The sequence below is a fragment of the Oxyura jamaicensis genome, chromosome 1 (assembly GCF_011077185.1).
Source record: "Oxyura jamaicensis isolate SHBP4307 breed ruddy duck chromosome 1, BPBGC_Ojam_1.0, whole genome shotgun sequence".
NCBI classification, from domain to species: domain Eukaryota; kingdom Metazoa; phylum Chordata; class Aves; order Anseriformes; family Anatidae; genus Oxyura; species Oxyura jamaicensis.
Genome location: NC_048893.1, coordinates 92031524 through 92056448, shown reverse-complemented (window position 1 = coordinate 92056448; position 24925 = coordinate 92031524). Strand labels below are relative to the sequence as shown.

General features: G+C 37.4%; 2 protein-coding genes across 2 annotated transcripts in view; both read right to left on the bottom strand.

Moving 5' to 3' along the window:
• Window positions 1-1008: 1008 nt before the first annotated feature.
• On the bottom strand, window positions 1009-7559 carry C1H3orf38 (chromosome 1 C3orf38 homolog). Its single transcript, XM_035315176.1, has 3 exons — window positions 7271-7559; window positions 5393-5613; window positions 1009-2482 (listed from the first exon to the last, which is right to left on the bottom strand). Exons 1-3 carry the CDS (start codon window positions 7401-7403, stop codon window positions 1907-1909), a joined length of 930 nt encoding a protein of 309 aa, XP_035171067.1. The 5' UTR covers window positions 7404-7559; the 3' UTR covers window positions 1009-1906.
• Window positions 7560-9277: 1718 nt separating this feature from the next.
• The window catches only part of ZNF654 (zinc finger protein 654), a 36016-nt gene continuing 20368 nt past the window's right edge, over window positions 9278-24925 (bottom strand). Inside the window, exons 5-9 of the mRNA XM_035315171.1 lie at window positions 22909-23111; window positions 22019-22158; window positions 17465-17606; window positions 13653-15942; window positions 9278-13208 (exon numbers count right to left, since the gene is read on the bottom strand). Of these exons, the coding sequence (XP_035171062.1) occupies window positions 13201-13208; window positions 13653-15942; window positions 17465-17606; window positions 22019-22158; window positions 22909-23111 (2783 nt within the window). The 3' untranslated portion in view covers window positions 9278-13200. The remainder of the gene's footprint in view (window positions 13209-13652; window positions 15943-17464; window positions 17607-22018; window positions 22159-22908; window positions 23112-24925) is intronic.

Genomic DNA, 24925 nt, shown 5'->3' with positions numbered 1-24925 from the left:
AGAAAAAGTTCATTAGCAACAAGCTTTAGTAAAAAGCTGATTGACCACAATTCTCCTCACATTCATTACTTCAAAGTAACTGAGAATGAACATTTTGAACTTAAGAATCAACTAAGACTGGTGTTTGATCACTCATTTAATTCCAGAGAAGTTCAGGATGGCACCACAAAATTAAATTCTTATCTCTGTTCCTTGTGCTGGCACTAGCACCCATGTGGCCAGCCTTGTTATGGAGCTGATCAGCCAGAAGAGTTTCCAAGGATGTTAGTTCTCCCTGGGATCAGTCCCCACTCCCTCTCGTTCAGAGTTAGCACTGTCGTTAATGCTGATACAAGGATGCAAGGACACATCTGAACAGAGGAAGGGGACAGCCCACACCAAATCAACTTGCAGGAATTATGAACACTACACCCTTAGTCGTGTTCAAATTTAACACCCTGGCTAAAGTAGAAATTACAGGGCCAGTTACAAACAGCACTTCCACAAAAGACAAAACATGTTGAATCACAGATCTGCATGCTGAATGTTGAAAAGTGCCCAGTTAGGCCCCTCGGCAGGGTTCTGTCCTCATCTTAAAAGGAATGCAATTCTCAACACATATGAGGCAACCGCTTCTTCCGGTATTTTAAATTTAGGTTGATGTTTATTTATTATTAATTAGTAGCTGAAGAAGCCATACCTCAACATATTGAGAATGCACATTCCAACACACAGTATTTGAACTTCTGCTCAGAAATAAGTTTATTTTTTTTTTGTTTGCTTGCTTGCTAAAGAGAACTTTAAATTCAGACTGTTTGTAAAAATCAGTTTGGGGTACTTCCTGGTATATCACATACCTAAAACTTCTTGTTTCCCTCCTCATCCACACAGAATTTGACCAATTGTCTTGATGTGTTTGTCAGAAAAAGAAAAGAACTTTTCCCATGTTACAGGGAATGTTTCCCTTTTCACTACTTGTACTGGTGAAGCTACAAAATTAAACAAAATTCCCAAACAATCCAAACAAAATGTTAGAGAAGGATTTTTTATCTGGTTTCACCATTAATAACTTATAATAATAATCATAATAAAAAAGAGCTGTAAAAAGCAGTCAAGTTCTACAATGCTAATTATTAACGCTAGGAAGTGGTATTTGGATTATTTGTTTATTTTATATCACCTCCTGTTGTAAATCCCCACCGTTAACAAATTGACTTCTAGTCAAAGTAATAAAGCATCCAGGAGTAGACAAAGCTCCTCTTTTGAGAAAATATACAAAAATCACAATTATTATATTAGAATCTCTGTTGTATGTATATACAAAATAATTATCACAGCATTTGGTTCAGACAGTGTTGTTTTAAGTCCCAGAATAAACTATTTGATCCAAGAGAGTCAGTGCTAGAAACAAATTCCTGGAAAACCATCTCCGAGTTGGAATTGTAAGAGAAAGGAAAGCTTTTAACCTAACAGAACAGAATTAAACAATGCTAACTTCCCTGCATCGTCCCATTAAATTACTACTACTGGTTAGTGAAGAAACCATGTTCAGAACATAAAAGGCAGCAATGTTCGTTCACATTATTTTGCCTGTTCCCGCCAAAAATGCACACTGCAGCCTTCCCATATTCAAATGCAACCCATGTTCTGTAAGCAAGAATAACCAAAGTAATTTCATTCCTAACTTTAGTGAGTAGTAATCTAAAGTAATCTCAAGTAATATTTTGAAAAGTTTGTTGGCTGTTGGAAAGGTGCCCAAAAGCATCACCTGCAAAAATACTTCATCTCTGCTTGTCATCTGGCAAATGTGACTCAAGAAAGAGACAACATCGCATGGCTGCAATCATTTCAATATTCAACCACGCACAACAAGTGCTGTATGCTTTCCCGCCCCCTCCAACCAGTCCCTCAGTTGTGGAAGAACTGCTCAGAATTTATGAGGTTCAAGCACAGCCAGTTCTTTCCCATCAAACAGCTCCTGCAGCTGGTTTGACTCGTATTTTATGGAGGGTTTTTCAATTTGCACTCCAGGCTCCAGAGCATTCTGTCCAATGATTTTAAGACTCACAATTTTTATTTTCCAGGTATTCCCTCTGATCGGACAGCTAATGAGTCCAAAAATTTGTTCAAAGATGCCCAAACAGATGTTGCCTCTATGTACCGTGCCAGCCACTGCTACCAGTACTAAGCCATGCCGAGACATGACACATTTCAGTCCATCAGCATTCAGATTGGGGTTGAACAGAAGATATTCTTCTTTCACCAATGAGAGCAGACGAAGGCTCACCATTTCTGCACCAACGTATTCTTCCATGTTTTTTTCTAATGTGTTGTAACAGAACTTCAGTTTGGCATCCTCCCAGAAATGCTGTGGTCCCCATTTTTCTTCAGATTTAACTCCCAAAGGATGTTGAGAATTCAGGAGTCCAAAGAACCATTGGCAGAATTCTTCTCCTAGATAATGAACATCATCTTGTGCCGACTTGGATCTCTTTTCATGACTCTGCAATCAAGAACATTTTTTCTTAGAACTATTTAGCATTAATATGTGAGTTCATCAGTTAGAACAGCCTAAAATTCATTTAATTCTTCTTTTAAACATTCTGTCTCCTTCAAATGTTCTGAGATGTAAAGGAATAAAAACAATGCATTGAAATCTGATTGTATTTTTAAGATCATAATTATCTAACAACTAGAGAATCAGGGTAGGTTCTTTGAAATACAGTTAGAACAGTCTTTCAGTTTGTCTTGGTCTGCAGTTTATAATCTGAGAGGGAAATCCTGGTTCTCCCCATTTGGCAGGGGAAGTATTTTTTAAAAAAATCTGTGAAACCAGAATTCTCACACTGAGAGAAAAATCTTCTGGGTAAAAAGTACACTGGCCTTCACGTTTCCAAAAGATGTTACAGATAAAGGATACAGAGCTTGCTCAAAAGTTAATCTCATAGTAAAGGATACCAATTCAATATAAAGTGCCTATAAATTAGCAAATATGCTTTTTTTTTTTTTTCCCTCTTTCATCTTGCCTTCAGTCTCTTCTTTTTTTCCTACCCTTTCAGCTTGCAAATTATGGTGTTCTCTGCACCTTCATACAGCTGATATGAACAAAAAGTACTTACAGGGAAATCACCTTTTGAATCAGCCACCTAACACCTGAAACTGACAGAATACTTCTGATTCATGGGGTATTTTAGCCATGACAGCACAATATGCTAACAAAACATGCAACTAGTCCAAGCAGAACTGAAATTCAAAGGATTAATGCATTCCAGAACTTTCTCACCAGATCATGTGCCTGAATTTAGCATTTACTGTGTGGCAGTAAAACTGCTGAAATCATCCAGAAGATGATGTTTGTAGCCTTCAGCACATTGCTAATACAAGAAGACCAGAATTCATCCAAGAGTGATGGGTGTAAACTTTTGAAGTCAAATGCACAGCAACTAGCGTAAGCAAGTATCAGATAGGAACCAATGATCATGTCACTAAATCCATACAAGAGGGTGGCGAATCAGTCCAAGAGTTTTATCAATAAGTATGCACTGCATCATGTATTTTTTAAACACTATTAAGCTAAAGAAGTCTACTCCTTGCAGTGCTCGTTAGGTCTACGGCCCCACATAGAGGGACAGCAAAAATCAGGCATAAACTGTCAGGAAACTAATCGCTTTGCAATTAAATATTTAAGAAAGGCTTTAAAGTCAGCTATAAAAACACATTTGGTTTAGAAGACACTTCTTTCCAAAAAGTGTCACTGTAACAAAGGCAGGGATCAGGTGCTCAAGTACAATCTTGTTGGTCCATTTAATTCCTACATATAAGTAGTTCACACTTATCCTCTGTTTTTTTTTTGCTTGTTTTGTTTGTTTACAATAGCAATCATTTTTTACTTAAGAAAAATCACTCAAACTTTCCAATATAGAGACACATGACCTCCAACTGTAAAGTGACAAGGTTTTTGAACGAAAACTAAATGTACAGTTGTTTTGATCAAAACCTATTCCTAGAATTAAGTATGAAAAGTTGGGAGGCTTCTGTACAGAAATTCTGTAGTTGTTAAAAAGCAATCTTTAATTAATTCCTCATTCTGTTATGTAGGTTCCTGCTACCTGTGTCTTCAAAACGGTGAAGACCACAAGAATTAAGAGAAAACAAAGTAAGATGCATATGATAAGTAAAACAGCTGAATTTAAACAATTATTTAATTTTAATTTAATAAATTAAAATGAATTTAAAACAGCTGTCTTTAAGTACTCCGGAGAATTTAATTTACTTACCTTCAATCACAAAACTTCACCATTGGTGACTAACTGGAAAGTGTTCTTGCAAGAGCATTTTTTTTCCAAACATGCAGACAAAATATTAGTTTAAAAGCAATTCTCAGCTAAAAAGTCATTAATTTTAATCAATTAATCCCTGAGAGAGAGAGCTGCATTAAATTATCAGCAGCAGAGCTCCAGCAGTCCAGCTGGTGGGGCTGTTGTCCATTATGTCTCTGGCATACAATAGCTGAAAGAGCAAGACTATTTAGAACTTCATGGTAAAGATCCAGTAATAATAAAATGCTCAAAGTTCATTACACCACAGAGATTTTGCTGCATGCCATTTTTTTGAGCTTCAAAATAACCTGTAATAGCCAAAACATACTTAGTTTCACAACATTAAGTGTTACTAAGATCAAGTAAAAATGACATAGAACTGGCACTGCTACAGACTTCACATTGCAATGAGATGTAAATCCTCAAAAATTTATTCTGCACCCCATTAACTGCAGGACGTAAGGAGCAGAGCTTGCAGACAGAGCTATTTTGATTGCACTGTCTCTAGAAATGGACCAAGGGCCCTTCCAAAAAAGCCGTTTTCTCTGTTCCCTCCCTCCCCCACGGCATTTTAGATGCCACTGACAGACTTTTCACCCAACAATCTACTCCCAATAGCATCTGTTTGCTCCACACAGGGATGTGCCCCACTGATGGTACTGCCAAAGACTGAAAATCCCAGGCCCATCGTAAAATTTCTGACTACATCCATCACATTAAAAACTGACAACGGGCTACGCAGGGCTTCTATAACATTAACATTGTTCTCAGCTGTCCTCAAATCCAGAGAATTATCTGTCAATACTCCCTACGTCAGTACAACTTAAAAACTAGAAGTGTGAAGACTTCACATAGAGTTCAAATGCATTAATATGCTTTGCAAGATGGAGCAGAAGACTATGCTCTGCAAGCGATGCACTTGCCCAGACACTTTTAAATGGTATAATTAAACAAAAATAAACAGGAAAAGAGATTCGGTATCTTCTTAAACACATATGAAGAGCCTCTTCTGTACACAGATTACAACATTTACACTATTTATTCTGCAAAAGCCAAGCTAAGCATCCACGGGTCTTTCAGAAAGTAGCACTCACCTCTGCGTGTGTTTTTCTCTCCCCTGACTCCGAGTCATTTGTCAGGAGCTTCCCGTCCCAGTACTGCTTTACATAAGCAATGAGTTGATGTTTCTCAGAGGAAGGAGGCACTGCGATTCCTTGTACTGCCAAATATTTAAAAATTGTTTCTCGATAGACTTTTCTTCGTTTCAAAAGTTCTTCTACGTTTTGGCTGTAAACCAAAATGGCACTAATGGCTTCTGCAAGTGAAGAAAAGGAAGTTAACAGTTACTTCTCTCACCAACTACAAACTTCTGCTATTTCTTATGCTCCTGACCAGCGCCTCCTAATAAAACACAAACCTAAGTGAAAAGCAAATGGTTACATGTTCATTTGTAAACTGAAATCTGGAATAACTAGATCTAAGTCACCTCAGACACAGTAAACACCTGAAGCCTTCCAAACATGTTTAAGAACCAGTGGTGTTTTTACCGAAGACCTAGCCACTTTATAACCCCTATTACCAGAATCAAGGACTGTTTGGAACCACGTGTTATCTGAGTTTGATGAAAATTTTCTGAGTTTGATGCACCTTTTTCTTCCAAATTAAATTATGAATATTCCTTAAGTAGGCTGAGATTTTCGAGCTCTTTAGAAACTTCAAGTGCCTCTAGAAGTACAAGGATTCTTGTACACAATGCATTTCACCCGTAATCTCACAGACACAACTAGTCTTCATTTCAAATTAAGTTGATTAGATTGTAACATGAAACTAATTAGGGCTTCCTGCTGCCATACAGCACCTTCGCTACCAGAAGCTACGTTTAATTTCTTTCTCCATTTGAAGAGCTCTGGAATATTCTTTAAAAAGCCATCTACCCATCTTCTTGAAGGCAAGATTACACAGAGAAAGAACCAGACAAATCTGTTATTGTTCTTCTGAATATGGAAAATGAATCTTAGTTTCTGCATCAAACAGGTAGTTTATGTGATCCAGCCAGAAAACATTGCTATTTTGATGAATGTGCCAGTATTCAGATGTTTTCTGGGAACAGAAAATTAAAAGAAACGCAGAGAGGTAACCTCTGATTTCTCACATGCTGAACAACAATTCTAGTACCAGAAGTTCACTGTTTTTCAAACAATTAATAATTGTTTGTGAAAAGGAGGTTCCCTCTGCGCTCCTGAAGGATGATGGAAGTGGAATCAAATCTGTTCTACCTCCGTGCTAGTCACATTTGTAATCCCAGGTTCATAAGAAATGTCACACTTCGTAATACAACGATGGTGCACTGAAATGTAACTTTCAGAAACGTCCAGCTGTGAGATTCCGTAGCAAAATTATGAAGACAAGCTAAAATTCAATGTAAGGTAGTTGTGGTAGCCAGTCCTCACCTAAACTGAGATCAGACACTTAACAACACTTATAAAAACTGCTGAAATATGAAAAGGCTATGAGCTAAAGTACAAAATTATTTCATCTTTTATTTTACCCTATAACCACTACAAAAGTAGAAAAAAAAAACGCAAGAAGAAAAACTGCAGGCATATGAACTTCTGAAGAAACAAGTTTGGCAAAACTTAGTGGTCTGCACTATACCGCAAAAGAAGCATATTCGGGGTTTTTGGATGAGCATGTTACAGGGCACCGCACAGCGCAGCCTTCCGTAACGCAGGTACGGGTTTCAGTTTCAGGAATTAGACACGAACGTCAAGCTCCGAGGCGCAACCAGAACACGGCCGCTCCCCGCAGCCAGCCCCGGCCCTGTCCGTGCAGACCTCCTCCCACCAAAGGAGGAACCAGGCAGGGCCGTGCCCGAAGCCCCCAGCCGGAGGGGCACAGAGGGCCGCATCCCGCCGGCGCCCAGCTCCCCACACACCACCCCCGGCCCGGGGTGGAGGGGGGGCTGCGGGCACCTTGGCGGTTCTCCGGGTGGACCAGGCGGTTGGTGATGGTGTCCGTCAGCGCCATCAGCTCCTCGGTGCCCAGCAGCTCGAGCAGCTGGCGGCACCCGGCCTGCTCCCGCTCGCTCAGCCCCGCCGCGGCCATGGCCAGGCCCGGCCCGGCCCGGCCCGCACCAGGCCCAGCCGCAGCCGTTTCCCGGCTCGGGCCCTTAGCGACGGCGGGCCCTAGCGACCGCCGCTTCCGGTACGGCGCCCCGCGCGGTCCCCCAGCACCGCCCCGCCCGTTGGCCACAAGGCGCCGGGTGGAAACGACGGCTGGCACTTGAGTTCCGCCCGGCAGCACCGTGGGCCTTCCGGTGAAGATGCAGCCGAGCCCTTAAGTTTACTCCTGCCCGAAATATTAGCGTGCCAAAGGAATTAAAAATCCATGAACCCTGACAGCTGGTATGCTAACATACGCGGCAGTGAATTTACCAAGTACCTTATACATACACGGTATACACATTCCCATTTAGGTAAACATTTCACCTGCAATGTGCACATGCCATAGTACTGATTTGAGAACCCTCGCCCTTATGTAAAATTGTTTTTTTGTTTGTTTGTTTGTTTTGGGGGGGGGGGCAAGGACCTTGTCAAGCCTTGTCAAGATTAGACGATGCGGAAAATAAAAGCAAGCTTGCAGCCAAGGTTACACAAAAGTCACCACTCAAAATTTTGCAGAGGACAGTCATAATCTGAAATCAAACCCCACAATGAATGTACAGGACAGTGAACAATAAACAAGCCAGCATTTCCAGAGAGCAGTTCTGAACTTTTCTGAAGCTGAAGTGATTAGGCTGCCTTTATCTCTGGACTACAGCATTGAGTGGATACAACACGGCAACAGAAAGGCATGCATCACACCAGAAGTTACCATCCCCAGCAGCAGCAGCATTACCAGAAGCAAACAAGCTCATGAAGGCAGCTGAGGCTCAGCTCTGTACATTCACACCAAGCAGCCTTCTCTAGAGGCATTTGGTGCATGTAGCACAGAGTCACTGAAGGATTTTAACCATTTTATGATGGAGAAAAACAGACAACTTGAAGCAGAGAGATCTTAGCACTGGCACAATAGCTGAGGGGTTAGCCCTCATTCTGATGCTGCTGTCCACCAAGGGAGGATGTTCTCCCCTCGACACCATAAAAGCCACAATAAAATGAACACTGGTCCACAGATTTGTTTGACCACCCCAGATTTCCCTTGCAAGCTTTAATATATGCCTTTCAAGCTTTACTACTTCTATCTGTCATGCCAACCTTACGCTATTCTCTACGTGCACATTAACATACATTAAGTGGGTGACCGCTCTCCCGCCAGGTCAGAAATGTCAAAAACCACCCATCCTTCCCTGAGATCCTAGGCCAATTACTCAACAGCCTTCCATTTGCCTGTGCATTCTGATTGATTCCCTCTGTTGGAGTGCATCAAGCAGACAGTACATGATGCCCGTAAATTACTTATATGCACTAGTTAAGTCCTGTTCCCAAGGCATTTGGTTGACTATTTAAATAAACAACCCTTTTTGAAGGTGATCAGAGCAACTCAAACCCAACAAGCGGGTTGCTTAGTGTCTAATAAGGTTCAACTCCTACTCCTGATTGAAGCTTTTTCTGCAGTAGCATGCATTTCAGACTGATGAACAAAACCAGCTAATCCTCTCCCTCACAGACATGCTTCTCTCTTCAGCAGTAAGTGGTTTTACAGAACTTGTAATACTGTGACTTCTTGAAGACTTATTTAAATAAATAGTGACTTAGAGATCCCAATCTTCCTAGAACCAGTAGTCTGTTTTAATTTCCTCGGTCATCTTTGATATTCTTAGATACTCCTGAATAGACTTAGTCTATTAAAATCTGAACATCAAGACCTGGCAGCTTCAAACAGGTGATAAGCAATTACACACACATTACACAATAACTTAAAAACATTGCAGCAGTATTTTCAAAGTGATTCCCCAAAGGACAAGATCAATTTCTATCAACAACAAAGACAATGTTTTATTGAACAAACCTATGTACAGTACAAAAAAGTTTTTAAAATGAAACACTACTGTTGATTTATTGCAGTTTGATGGCTCAGTTTTAATTTGTACTCTTATATAAAATGCAAAGTAAAATAATTTAACATTCAACAAGGAAGCACAAATTTCCTTTCTTGCTGAACCTGTAACAGCTTTTACAAATTAACAGAGTCCCAAAATGCATACGCTGCATTTAATCAGAAAGGTGTTATACAGTACCAAATAAATTAAGAAAAGAGTAACACTACCACCCTCTTTGAGTCTTTTGTCCATACCACTGGTGTTAAACAACAAAAGAAATGAGTACAGCTGAACCTTCAATGTGATATTAAAAATCACAAAGTTTAATGTTATAAATTATCCAAACTATACAATTTATATAGTTTCAATGAATATGGCTAAATAACCAAAGTACCAGTGACCTTTCCCCCACAGATATGACCACTTTCAATTTTTATTTTTTCCATGAAAGGTGCCTACAAAGCGGCAACTCTTTGAAAATTTGAACTGGTATGATCTCTGCAGTGAACTGTAACAAGGTTAGAATAAACAATCTTAAAAGGAAAGTTTAAATCCAAGTTAAAGCCACCTGAAGGAACATTATTAAAATATAATTATCAGCAATGAAATGCACAAACTTTGATCCAGCAAAGCTCCCATGTTCATGTGTAACTTCAGGTGACTTTAACAAATTTGCATGCTTACATTACACACATACTTCAGTGTTTATTGAATCAAAGTGATATATCCTGATGAATTATTTCCCATTATATCACAATGCTTAATGCCTGGGACAAAACCTTTCAATTCTGGACTTGGAACCTTTTTTCAGCCCTAAAAGTTGCAGGCTTATTAATAGGATACTCAACATACTAAAGAATCCTAAAAAAAAGCATGTAGAATTATCCCACACACATTTAAAGTATCTGTCGGCTCCTAATTAAAGTTGCTTCATTCCAAAACTATCTGAGAATACCAACAGGTAATCGAGAACAGTTTAAAGAAAATACAGTGTTTTTTGAAGTAAAATCATTACTGAAAACAAAAGTGTTACAACCCACTTGCTACTTCAATTTAATATATTTCTGATAGGTGTTAGGTGACGTAATATTCACCTACATTAGAACTCAGTATTCCAGATCTCTGAAGTGTGTATTCTGAACATGTGGTATAAACAAATGGTGGTGTCCAAGAACAGCATTTTTGAACAAAAATGAGTTTAATACAGGTACAAAAAATTATGGTCACAGTTTATGCATGTACATAGATGCATTTATCTACACACTTTAAACCAAAAGAAAAAAAACACAAGTCTTAATTATGTTTTTAAAGCATCTTCAAATACACGGAGCTCCAGGAAAAGGTAAAAAGCACCAAAGATTAAAGGTACACTTAAAAGATTTTACACAAACATTTGTCATATCTTATTCAATGAGTTCTCGGATTTTTAAAGCCATAATACTTGATAATTGTCTTTTTTTTTTTTTTTCCAAATACACCTAAGCAAATTTAACTGATTAGCGATGTTAAGCAAAGAAAGGGGAACCTAGGAACATTCAAGATGGTAATCGGGTCCTTAAAAAATAATTGATAATTTGAAGCAAGAAAAATGTGAAAGTGCATTTGGCTGAGACAGTCCCCCTTATGTTGAAAAAATGTTCATGTATTTATATATGTAAATATTTATATATAGTGTGTATGTAATATATATGAATGATGAATTTAAATCACTTTTCTGCAACTGCGAAAAAAAATTCTTTGGTGCCTCAAATGTCATAAAGATCTCTCAAAGTGGGCCAGCCATTGGTATTAATGTAATGTACACATACCTGTGATCATAATTTTATAACCTTTTATGTTAATCCAACTCAAAATTAAGGCAAAATTTTTCTAGAATTTAGAAAAAGCGTGACTTGAAATTTGCGTTTTTACCTCTCCGGAGAGGAAAAAAAGCAGAATTAATGCAAATACCTGTAATTTCACAGAGAATTATTAGCAGAGGCATTACTGAACTAGGAAGTTCCAGAACTACTTAACAGCCTATTTTACAATGAAATCCTTAGGTTTACAGGTGTGAGCCATTGCTACAATGAACAGATCTATTTATGCCTTGATTTTTTACTTTTTTATTTTGAATTTTTGTGTATCTGTTGATTTAAGCAAATTGATCATCCTACTACACCATCCATACATTGAGATGAACTAGTCAATAAGCAAACCAGCTGACCAGGAACAGTTGGTCCTTTCTGTCCTACATTTCTGTGATGATTCCATCCTTACACACCATTTTTCATCATTAGGCTTTGTGGCTAGGATCACATGAAAATTTTCACCTAATTGCACATAACAGGATCTCAAAAAACTTTTTATGGTGGCAAGGCAGTATATGATAGTTATCAGAGCATAAATTAGCACAGTAATTAAACAATCTGCATGTTTGCCACAACTCTGTTTGGGGCATGAAAATTGAAAACTACAACAGCATCTTTTTGGTTTCTAAACCTCCTGTCTTTCGATGAGATGCATAGAAGTGAAAGACTCAAATTTCTTATCTTCACAACATCTTTCTGATTGTTTTTATGAACAGTCAGTTGCTGGATAAAGTGCTTAACACTGAACTAAGTCCTTCACTAACTTCTAGGAAAGCTTATCTTTTCAAGAGATGCTGTACTATGTCTTAAGGCTGAGCTGATGTGTTTTCCTCCCTCCCTTTAGACAGTAAATAATTTGTTACAGTACTGAGCTGTGATGAACCACCATTATGTAATACCACACATGTGGAAACAAGCTCTTCCAGATCTTTCCTAACTTGACATGCATGCTCTGGTTTTGTCTGTCTTCATTATTTCCCCTTTATTATAAAAGAAGCCTTCTCAAGTTCTTTTCAATCATACCAACAGCTAAAAAGCACCTCTGCATTTGTATAAAATCATTTAACTCTGTCCTGTAGTGCACATCTACCCCCCTGCACATTCTGCATTTTTTCAGTCTGCTTCTGATAGTATCTACACAACTTTTGCATGTACTGCTTGTATTAGTCTTCCTGCACCTAAAACAGATGTTTTACGGGACACTCAACATGTACTGTAACTATAGCCATGAAAAGGGCTTCTCTTGCATGCATCTGATTTCCACTGTGCAGAACTTAATATCACATCAATGCACTTTTTCTTTGCATGCTCTGTACTTCAAGATTTTTTGATGTTTTGTTATTTATTGGTTTTGACATGAGAGCTTTCCATCCATCTTAGATTTCTTTCTACATTCCTCCTTTGGATTCTGAGTACAAGTTTATTTAATAAAGTTCCACTCATTTTAGCATATGATGGAATCACATACTCAAACTCTGAAAAAACAATGTTTGGTTCCTGTACGCATTTCTTACTTGTTTCATCATAAAGTGACACCTTCTTGAAAGACTCCTTCTAAGCTGTGTGGATAGACAGCCTTTAATCACACTTTTTTTTTTTTTTTTAATCTAGAGTAGCTTAAAGAACCAGCTGTTTTTATTTCCACAAGGGAATCAATACCTATGCTTTCTCTGCCTGCTCAGCTGTATGCGTTGTTTTCTTTACACCTTTGTGCTAGAAAGACTGTGCCGCGAAGCTCCAATTATGCATTTGAAATGGATGTGGCTTTTTGGATAACTGGTACTTTGGGGATTGCGTAGCAACCTTTCTGGACTCAAAAACTGCAGAGCTCCTATTATTCCTCTGTGAGTTCTGTCTAGAAAATGTGCTTTGTCTTTATCAAGGTCATGTTTTTCTTTATTAATTTGAGACTGCTTTATGATTTAAGGCCAACTGGGAAACAAACTGCTGCTTCTTCATGTAGTGTTCTTACACCACTCCTTGTTTGATACATTTTCCCCACAATGTTGAATCAGGCACCTGTGAAATAGAATGCATAGGTTAGTCTTCATTTTGTTCCCAATGTAAATCATCCCTCCTTTTGGAACACTGCTCACACGTCTCACATGTTCCAATGTGTAGTTTCTAACACACAAAGACAGACAGGCTGAAATACTCTTCACTGTTTTATAAGAAATCTTTCCCTTAGAGCTGCCCACCAATTTTCACCACCTCTTGCTAATTCTAAACAACATGTCTAATTTGACCTTCCAAGTTAGTACAATATTGTGTTCCAATGTTTGGGTCACTATTGATTTCAGTGACCTTCCTCTCTTTGAATTCTAGCACATTACAACTGCTCAGAAGTTGTACATGTCCTGCCAGGCCTATCACGTTGCCTGTTTTCAAGGACCACTATCTGGTCGGTATTTGCCTCCAAACAAACCAACCAACCCACCCACCCAGAAGGACTATAAGACTTACTTTCATCATCTGAATCGAATCCAAAGAGCGTCTGACACTTCTTTTGTGCAAGGTGAGCCTCAAGTGCTTCTGAATTACAGTAGATGGTCAAGCAGTTGCCACATCTAAATCTTTCTGTTGATTTGCTACAAAATTTGTCTTGTTCAGAGTGAGCATCTACTTTATCAGTCAAAATTTTTCTACGTTTTGGCATACTAATGTATCGTTCATCAAGGTAACTTGGAGGCAAGGGTCTAACATATGGTTTTGTTAAGATGACACCATACGAAGTATTCTCTGTTGTCTGATTTGGTTTAGAAGGTAATTGTGAGGCAGCAGCATTATTCTGTGGTATATCATGACAGTTCTGTAACACAGGTAACACTGACCCATTCTCTGTCCTTGTTTCATCTGCCACTCTGTCCAAAGGCGTTTCTGATGACTTTGATGATGTCTGATCTGGGTCGCTGTGCCCATTGACTAGTTGGTCACTGACAGCATTACAGTTCTCAGGATTTGGCTGTAACACAGGTGTCTTTTGGTCTACCGAAACTGTAGCGCTCCCCTCAGATGAACTTTCATTTCCGTTCTGAATTACATTGTTTGCTTTTTTCTCTACACTTTGAATGTATGTCTTTGGTTCTGTAGAATCCTTCCTTGACTTCCAAGTTGGAATTGGTAACTCTACGGTTTCTTTTTCATTAATGGATTCGTCATCATCTTGGTAACCACAAAGTTCTGAAGGGTCATCTGAAGAATCTTTTTCACTTGCATCTTCTGAGCATTCCGGAGTTTTATTTAAATAATGCTGAGCCTCATGTTCATACAGCAAAGGGAGCTCCTCAAATAGCTCACAGCACTCTGCAAAATTACACTGAGCTTTAAAAACATTATGACTTTTTGTATGCTCTGCAAGCTCAGTTGACAGCTTAAATCTCTGATTACAATTAAAGTGTAAACAAAAGTAAACATTTGGATACACGTGTCTCTTCAGGTGGTCTATAAAATGTTGGGAATCAGCAAATTTTCTCTGACAGAACCGACATTTTCCTTTATTCCATTTCATTATATGTTGCTGCACCTTCAAATCAGTTGGATGAGCTTTTCTGGCGTGTTTATTGAGGAATCTTATCTTTTTAAATGCTCTAGCACAACCATTAGCAGGGCACTTAAAGCTTCCTTCTTGATCCATAGCATCAATATCTTTTTGAGGACAAAAAGCTCCATTCACTTTATGTAGAATAGGTGACTCTTTACTGGAGCTCTCATCATCTTCAGGCAAACTTTCTGTACTTAAAGCATCAGGAATATTATTAAAGCAGCTGTCACAACTACTGTTTTCAGTAACATCATCCTGGTCACTTAGATGGTTTTCTACTGCATCAAATACCTGTTCAGCATTCTCCTCTTCCGCAACTGCACTCGGAGCTATTGCAATCGCTGGTTCCTCTTCTTTAGGACCACCAGAATTCCCATTTTCAAGAGAGGGAGAAGCATCAGAACATTCTAGTTCATTTAAAACAGGGGCCTGCTGATCAGCCTCAAGAACCGCAGCAAGATGTTGCCTTTCTATCTTTCTGACATGATTCTTTAAGTGCTTCAGCATGAGTCCCTTTTGCCTGAATTTTCTGGTGCAAAGTACACAGGAAAAGCTGCCCTTTTTTTGGTGAGCTTGTGCATGCCTCACAATGTGATCACCAAGGAATTCCTTGTTGCATATCACACAGCGGTGGCTTGGTACAGTATTATCCAACATTTTAGATGCTTCAAGAGCTTCGTGGTTCTTTTTGGCATTACCTTTGGACTGGGCTTCAGAGTCAAGCTCCCCATTGCTTACATCTGGTGGACAGACATGCTCCTCACTCAGAGCCCTGTACTCCGTTAGCTTCTCTACATTTACAGTAGAGTTTTCCAGTGTACTTTCATTTAAGCCTACAAAGGCTTTATCCCCCAATAATGCTAAACAGTTCTGCTTGATCATCAAGAAATTCCAAAACTCAGGATCAAAAAACAGACCTTTTTTCAAAATTGGAAGCAATTCAAAACGTACACGGTTTTGAACAGAACTAGTGCATTCATTGTATTCTTCATCTGCACATTTATATAAATGTTCAACAGTGTAGTAAGATTCTAAGGTGCGTTCAAGAAAAAAGATCGAAAGCGCACAGATTCTGAGGATCTCCAAGTCATTTGGCAGAAAGTGAGCAATTGCTTTGTAAATAAGACTTTTCATACTGGGATCTTCACGGAGGTCCAACTGCAGGGCACATCCACATATCTCAACACATATCTGAAGACCATCCTCACCGACCTGCAGAAAGGAAATTACAGCATGCAGTACTGTATAAAGTTACTTTCCTTATGGGATTATAGAAGTCTACAGCTTGGAAGTCAAAAAAAAAATCTGAAGGTGGGAGGGGGGCTGACAATACTATAAACAATGCCCAAACATCAATATCCCATGTATTTATATTTGTCTACTTGCAAAATACTTAGGAGTTCAGAAAGCATGCTACTTGTAAAGATTATTTGAAGTCATGTGCATTTTAAAACAATGTTTAAACAATGAATGACAGTATCTTCTAATCTGCACATTAACTAGGCTGTTTCCCACTACAGTTCTACAGTTACTCTGCATTTTGTCCCTGCTTTAATTTACTTAACTTGCATCACAGAAAAATACAAGCTGTACAATATTGCCCTTGATTTTCAACAATGACCACCAAGAAAACCATAACAACCCATGGCCAAGCATTTTACCAAGCCTGACATTTCAGAATCGATGAGCTATATTTCCCTTTCCACGCTTAAGGTTGGGGCCTTCTCTTGAACTTACATTTGGGAGGGATGTTCAGAAACATGCTGCCCAACATATGGCAGATTAAAGAAAGAAGAGTTTCAGGGAAGTGTACGAATAATTAGAATCTACCTACATTTAAATGTGTGTTACAGTGGGTTATTAAATAAAATTTTATCACTGAGATGCAAATACAAATAAGATGCAACTCTTCCTAAAGCTACTACATCAAGTTATTCATGTTACCAGGAGCATTTTAGAATACATACTGAGATTAAAACCTTGAACAACAGCAGATCAGAACTGCAGAACAGCACCCTTAACAAAATAATTTCTAATTTGTTTACCCAAATATTTAGGGTGCAGAATATGGAAAAGCTCTGTTCAACCAGGCCAATGATAAAAAGCAACATTTGCTTGCAATCAGCTAGCACTCCTGAATGCAAAGGATCACATTTTACATTTTCCGCAGTTGCTCATGAAGTAAGACTAACACGTTACATTGAAATATAGCACATTGGTCTGAAGCAAAATTATGTCGCCTTAGACTAGCTCTTCCTTTATGCCACGTTAAGCACTTTCACATCTGGTTAGAACTGGTGGAAAAATTCAGAACTTAACAAGAGTGAGGGGCAGACAGAAAATATGGGTATTAAAAAATTCCTCGTTCCATAAAGAGCCTGGCTTAAAACAGACAAGAAATCTTTCGCATTTCCTCATTTCTTAGCAGTTTCCCCACTTGTTTCCCTGCAGGATGACATTGCTCAAATTTTCTGCAGATAGAAGGAAAAACTTACTCAACAGAATTCAGTCTAAAAAGTCATAAAAATGCACTACAGATCAATGACAACCATAGTATCAACAGGCATTCTAGAACCTGACAAAGCTTTTATTTTATGTCCTTCCCTGTCCCCTCTTGACCTTCTACAAGAAGCGGCCACTACACAACACAAACATAATTTCTCTTCACTTTTATTAGTAACAAAAAGATTGAAGGGAAGGGGTAGAAAAAAGAAAAAAACAAAACAAAACTTACTTCATCCTTAATGACTTTCATGAAAGGAAAAATTACTCTGACATTTGTAGCAATTCTTAAAAGCTGGTAGCACTGGTCGACAAATACTTGTTTTGAGGGGTTAGATTTAAGCTGTAGTTTACTCCAAATGAAGATCAGGTCCCTAAAAGTACAGAACAAAATATTTTGATTAAGTTGAGTTTTAAAGAACTCTATCACTAAGCTTGCTGTAATACAAAGACCAATGAGGTGCATATTCTGCAACTAAACTCGTATTTGAGGGCTTAAAACCAATTAACAAAACAACTGTACACAATGCACACAATGGAAAATGCAACTTAATCACTTTGTTAAAGCAGTCAGGGTATCTCCTATCACCGAGCCAATTAAATATGCAACAAAATATTAATGTATTCTGTTTAGTATCAGAGAACCGCATAATAAACTCAGATGCTACACCATGCAGCTCTTTACACCGCCGACAGTAAACGTCAGGCTGAAGAGCAAGTTCTGGACATGCTCCAGATTTCTTTTGGGATTAAGTTACTTATACTCTAAGAACGAGGAATCCTTCTGGAAAAGACGTGCTAGATGTGGAAAACATGAGCGTTGTAAAAACCTAGTCTCCAGTATGTATGGTCCACTGACAGGAAGTATTGTTCTCCTGTTACACATACTAGAAAACCATTTCATTTTTTGACTTCTGTCATAATCGAACTTTCTAGCCAACAGCAGTTATATGTAAGTATCAGACTCTACTGCTATTCATACATCTGTATCAATCAACATTTCTAACTGACACAAAGAAATGTAAGAATAGATTGTCAAACTCCTGCAGCTGAGCTTGTACACAGGCAATGTGTTTAGTCTATAAAGTATTGCTGACTGAGATCTACAGCCTGTAAAAAGTTCTGTGCTCTTAAATTCAGGGACTTTTACAGGCAAACAGATCTAACCCTTAGTTATTTGCCGTCCCATCAAAGATTTTACACAGGAGTCAATGAGGTTAAGACCAGGCAAAAATCCCATTATAACATCACAATGAAAAAAGGAGACCAAGTAACTTCCATCCTCTGAAGGAAGATACTTGTTTTCCTTCCACCAACCTCCTCCCTCAGGAAAAGCAAACAGTTCCTGACAAAATACTTGGCTGATATTCAAGAGACCCTAGTCTGTGCCAGATATAAATCTTACACACTTTCTGAAATTAAGCTTGTCCTAACGCAGTCAATGCCTGCATGAAGAGAAGTGACAGCATTGACTATGACAGAACACCAACTTCACTTTTAAATTTAGGACAGCTCCATATTCTGCTTGACATTTTAAGTGCTAATTGAGCCAGACATGAAATCTTGATTGTTTTATTTCATTCACATCCCCAAAAAACTGAATTTGAAAGAAAGATCATGCTTAAACAGGGTAAACACTACAAAACAAGTTCTATCCACAAAATTAGTCTTACAGGCTTGCTAAGGATACAAACTGTTTGCCTCTGCCTTTACCAGAATGGTTATTTATCTTCTTGAAGTCTCTTTGCAAACTATCCACAGAAGTTTTAAAAAAGTTTGAGTCTTTTGGGACCAAACCATTCATAAAAGTTCAGTAAAAGTCACAATTTAAAGTACAAAAAGAAAGAAAAGATCACTTTTGCTAAGGATGCTGTTTAGTAATGCAGCTTAAACTCACTGCTTATTAACATTAAGATGAATAGCAGATGCTTCTCATCTTTCCTCTGCTTTGTCTCATACTATTTTAGACAAGCCATCTCAACACTAATCCCAGGGAAAACTCAAAATTACTTTGATGATAGATTAGTGGTTTAAGTGGCATGCAATTTGTTCATACAAGTGTAAGGGCTGGCACAAGGAAAGAGATGAAAAAGGAATGGAGCAAACTGAAAGAAGGAGCAGCTCCATGGGTGAAGAGCAAGCCATCAGTTTAATCACCACTCAACTAAACTAGACCCTGATGTAAAATATTTTAGGTCTATTCCTCCACAGACATGAAGCCTTCTTCTCAGGCACATTTCTGACTTTAATAATTATTATGAATTGTTATGTAAAGCATTCATAAACTGCTGGTTGGACTCTATGTCTGACCACATTACAGACGATATTTGAGATAGACTCAGTTTGATAGCTACTTCCTTGAGCATTGATTACATACTTTACCAAAATGTACATGCTGAACACTGTTACCCGAATCACCAAAACTACCTAAAGGCCAAAGACTGACTGAAAGTGTGCAAAGGAATTCCTTGACTTACTGAACAGGAATCACTTGAAAACAGCCAAAACTTCATTTAAATACTGTCTGGCAGAAAAGGCAAGCTGTTCTGCTATGGCTGTTCCATCAAAATTCCATCTTCCTGGGGAAAGATGACTTCTTGATACTAGAAAGTCTTCAATCATGTCATCATGGACTTACTTCTGACCAGTAACCTTGTACACAAATATTTCTAATGAGACCAAGTACAACTTTTTTTTTGTAAGCTGTTTATCAGCACGCTTTAACTTCAGAAAAATAATTCAGATGATCTGAATCTAGAAAATTGTAAAGTTTTGTGACAGATCTGCTTAAAGTCCAACTTCCTCTGGAATCATGAGAGCTAATGGTTTCAGCTCAAAGACTGAATTCATACAGGCTGTTTCACACAAAGCAGTAACCAATACCTGCTATTTACAGCTTTCTAATCTATTTTGGTTATCTAATCTTTGCTAGTAGTGGCTGCTGCTGGAACTGTAAGGTCAACAGTTCCAAACAAGGCGACATGACTTATGCTGTGCTGAGGACATAAAAATCTTCTCTGGGGAAAACACGTTGTGGGTTAACTTAACTTGACTCCTACTTTTTCCAAAACTTGAACAGTATTAGTCTTACTTGATTGCTTCACAAGCTTTGTCCTGTCTTACATTACCTATTAAACATCACCCATATTTCTCTTGTAGGGTATACAATCAACATTGTTCAACATTTGTAAAGAACCCAAGTGCTGTTCTAGCTACATAGACATAACTGCTCTAAACTCTAAAAGATCAACAAGTTTTATATTCGGAAGATTAAAAGAGTTACAAAAATTATTTTCTTGATAAACAGATACTAAACAGTAGTTTAGTCTCTTCTGGTTAGGAATTTCACTGTTGATGCCTGCTTTACCAGAACATAAGGGCAGACATCTTGCTTCAAAATGGCTGATGCAAAACTTGAAAATCAACTGGGCATGAACAAAGGTTAACACGTATCTTATTACAACAGAAGATGAAAAGCAAGTCTAATACCAATATTTACAGTTCATTTCTTAAAAGACTGAACCCCTGAGACTGAAAGCACTAACCATGTAATTAATAGGTTACATTCACAGATTTCCTAACAAGCAGGAACTCAGGAGATGCAGCATTTGGGAAGGAATCTGCAAAATCAGATTACATTCTAACAGTGGGCTCGGAAAAGCTATGTACCTGTTTTGATTGAACTTTGTCTGTCTCATGGGGACAGTAATGGCCACCTTTTTTGGGGGAACAATTCAATGAAAAATGCCACAGAATAACTAGGTTTTGCAAATATATCATGTTATAATTTTATGTCATGAGATTTCCAAAGGTTGATTCAATGCAATCAACTACTTGTCCAATAGTTAATGTAAAGTTTTATTAATGAAATAACACTTGTTTCAGCATGTCTGATCTTCATTACTTTCTCTAGATAAAGAGAGATGTTCAGTTTCCTTAAATCTGTAAACAGTGAAATGGCTTTATAGATTTTAGACTCCATGTTAAAACCAGCTATACATATCAGTAATTTGATCTCCGTTGATTGAAAAACTTCAGATCTTTGCTAAGCCTTTCAACTACATAATCAGACAAATTAATCATACTTTAATCAAGATATGCAGACATTACTTCAGGTAAAGAAATTATAGAGGCTAAATGTAAGCATTAACTTCCTCAGACATTTTTCAGTTCTGGCAATGAAGAAATTTGTTTTGACACCTCTTCAGAAAATGCATATTAGCCACAAGTGTCCAACTATCAAGTTGATTCAGTGTATATAAAGACATTGTTAATCTTTTCATTCTTAATCCTTTCCCAGAATATTCTGAATTACTTCATAAACAGAGTCACAATATAGAAGTGGGCATAATTCATAGCATACTTTGAAAAATATATATTTGTTTTAGACACATTTGTGACATAATAGTTTGGTTATTATAAGTAGCGTGATCTAACTAGCTGGACAAGGAAATATCTGCATTGCAAGAGTCTACACACTGCTTACTGTTACACTTTGCTAATAATAAATACCATATTTATAGGTATTTATTCACAGCCTAGTGTATCTAAAGGCTCACTCTTCTGTTACTTTGAAGCAGTTAACTAGGGCTAGGTACTATGTAGAACACCACTGGACAAGACTGTGTGAAAAGGCAACAGGTAAAACAGATGTACTAGGAACGTTTAAAAGTCATGTATTATCTGTTTTTTAAACTTAAACTACATCTCAAAGTCAGATGAATTTCATTTTGGCATTAAGCATTTATTATCTGCTAAGCTGCTTCACCAGAAATAAAGTATTTACCATATACAATACATGTCCCCATTTTGGAGCTGTGGGACTAGGAACGATTCACATAGTTGTAAGGCTAAGGTAGTCTTCCCTTCTTTTTCAGTGTTGCAGATGATCTCAATTCCACTCTTGCAATCAGTCCTCAACAAGTGCTATACAATTAAAATAAAATCAATTTAGATAAATTTGCTAATACAAAATAAAAAGCCTATCAGACCTCACTATATTAAAGAAGCCATTGCAAACTTCAGGAACTGCTATTATTTCTTTGGAACAGCTTTTGTGTAGGTCTGCAAATAGAGACTTTGGAAAGATTTAGAGCTCTTTTAGATTCTTAGAATAATGACAGTCAGAATAACTGAGTAATTAAAAGACTACACAAAAGCATTTTTTTGAATAACGATAGTTCATTCTTAAAACAAGGTTAAGAAAAGTATTTTTTTCCAGTAAGTGCTATCAGTGGTAAAAGTAGAACCACATTTAGACAGAGGATGTCATTTTACGTACTGGGGCAACATTAAAGAAACTTCAAAACCGACAAAACTATCATCTATAAAACACTGGACCAACATCAAGTAGGCTCAAGTGGTTTTGATACAATAATAGTCAACAGTGAAATAACAGTCAGTAAACTGAAGTTACAAAATTTTAATGCCTTAAGTTACTTTGGGAATATATCTAAGTAAACTTGACCAAAAAAATTGCATTTAGGTCAACAAGATTTGTAGGCACTTACATTTATCTTTCCAGAGCTTAAGCCCGCACTAAATTAAGCAATACCAATGTAGTTGCCTGATTTTATGACATTTGCTTCTACAAAAATAAAGAGTTCCATACGCTCCTCTCAACAATTTGTAAACAACAAGAACCACTTCATTAAAAAAAATGTATACTGACAATACCTCCTGGAATAGCTGATCTTCTAATGGTGACATATAAAGACAGGTGAAAAGAGCTTGATGGAAATACAGATCTTTACTGATATCTGGATGATTTATGCAAGATTTGATAAGAGCCATTGCCTCAGGGATGCGTTCACAGGCAATAAGGTATCTGGCACGTAGTTCAAAGAACAGTGGATTTTCAGAGCTTAAATATTTGTTAACTGTACAGAAAAGAAAGATTTAAAGGCAATTAGAATACGAAGTCCAAACACCAAATATATTTAAATTTAATGTTGTTTTTAACAGTGCTATGTCAACAAATAATATAAAAGGCTCTGCTAAAGAAGCTATCAAATATTTAAGTAAATGCTATCATCAAGAATCTGTCCTTTTACTCAGAAATCATTTTTCTTATAACAGTAGTTTATGTCAGTATTTTGTTTCTGTTTGTTGATCAACACAAGGTGCTGCAAAGGATTAGTGAAAATACATACAATTCAGAAGCAAATATGAACATTTTCAAGAAAGAAAATTCCTTCCTTTCTCAGCACTGGAATCTAGATGATTGTCTGAACTACAGGATCTACATCACTTCCAATACTATAACTATAAATATTTAAAACAACTCAGGATATTCTTACGCATTAAAATGGAAGACCTTGGAGTGGGGAAAAAGTTATCTGCAATTCACAAGCTGTTGCTTTAAGTATCTTTGAACACTTCTGTTTTTGCTTGGAGAACTAGAATATATACACTGTTCCTTCCTCTAAAAATAATGCTGGGCATTTTTTTTTACCCCCACACACTCCTAAATGCATAGATATTTGCCTAGCTTGCTGGAAGTTGATTTTTTCCTATCTAGAAGCTAAGTATTTCAATGAAATAATTTCAACTGAAAGAAACACTCAATACTACACATTTTAGCAATTCAAAAATAGTGAAATATGTCTTTTAGATGACATATTTCATTAGAGATGACAAACAGAGATTTTAAAAGATTATACAGATTCTCCATCTCTCAGCATTACAAGTTAAAGTGTCACTCAAGTCTACAAAATTCTATAATGCTGCCTTTATTTTGAGAATTGTTTGCATCTTTTCAAGTAAATGCACTTTGAGGTCTTAATAGTGCATTGCTGTTTATGTAATATCTTGGACACTATGGCCTGATCTGCCTCTTGTGTTCTCCACAACTCCCTTAAGACAGAGAAATATTCCAAAAAGGCAATTTTAGTGCATAGCTTGTAGCATTACAAACTGCTCCATATTTAAAAAAAAAATAATAAAAAGACCACTGATTTAAAGTCAATGAAGGCTAGAAGCAAGCAGAGGGAGTTTTAATATCTTAGAAGGTACCTGTGCAAGGAAAGTTGCAAGCAACTTAAAGTGACACTTGGAAGGATTAAAAATAAATTAAAAAAAAAGCAATCGAACCTTTACTGAAAACCACAACCTGAACAGCCAAGAGAAAATGTTTTCCTGAAATCCAATGTTACTTGTGTAACAAGCTTTCATTTAAACTTCTTTTTTTAAAGTTCCCATTTGAAAGGCATTCTTTATGTTCAGAAATATCATTTGTCTGCCATCTGTATTTTATGAAAGCAAATCATAATATATGCAAGTGAACATTTCAAGTACATTACTGAAAGTGATAAAAGGTTTTAGATCAGCTTCATTAGTAGATTTATCATAAGCTCTACCTTAATTGAAGATGTTATTCCCGCTATCCATTAGCACTTTGGGGTACAAGCGTAGGAAAGGTGAAGATGGAAAAGACTGTGTCTAACAATGGTCACTGAACTGCAGTAAACAGCGATCATATAGAATAATCCTTAAGGCCACGTAAATGCCTCTCCTTAAGTTTGAGTTAACGTAGTTCAGGTAATAAATCCCATCATCAGTTCCATAAGCAAACAGTACACAACAGATTATTGAACAGTCATATCAAAAATCTCAGGCCAGAAATAGTTACCTGTTATTCTCTTCTAATTTTAAGAAAATGTTGTATGCATAACAACTGGCTATAGTACCCTCT

Bases quoted from the DNA above. Each gene is read 5' to 3' on its own strand.
- C1H3orf38 (XM_035315176.1), bottom strand. From the start codon at position 7,403: ATGGCCGCGGCGGGGCTGAGCGAGCGGGAGCAGGCCGGGTGCCGCCAG. The intron at 5,614-7,270 runs GTGCCCGCAGCC...CTTCACTTGCAG, and splicing joins CCACCCGGAGAACCGCCAAG to AAGCCATTAGTGCCATTTTG. The intron at 2,483-5,392 runs GTGAGTGCTACT...TCTTGATTGCAG, and splicing joins AGAGAAAAACACACGCAGAG to AGTCATGAAAAGAGATCCAA.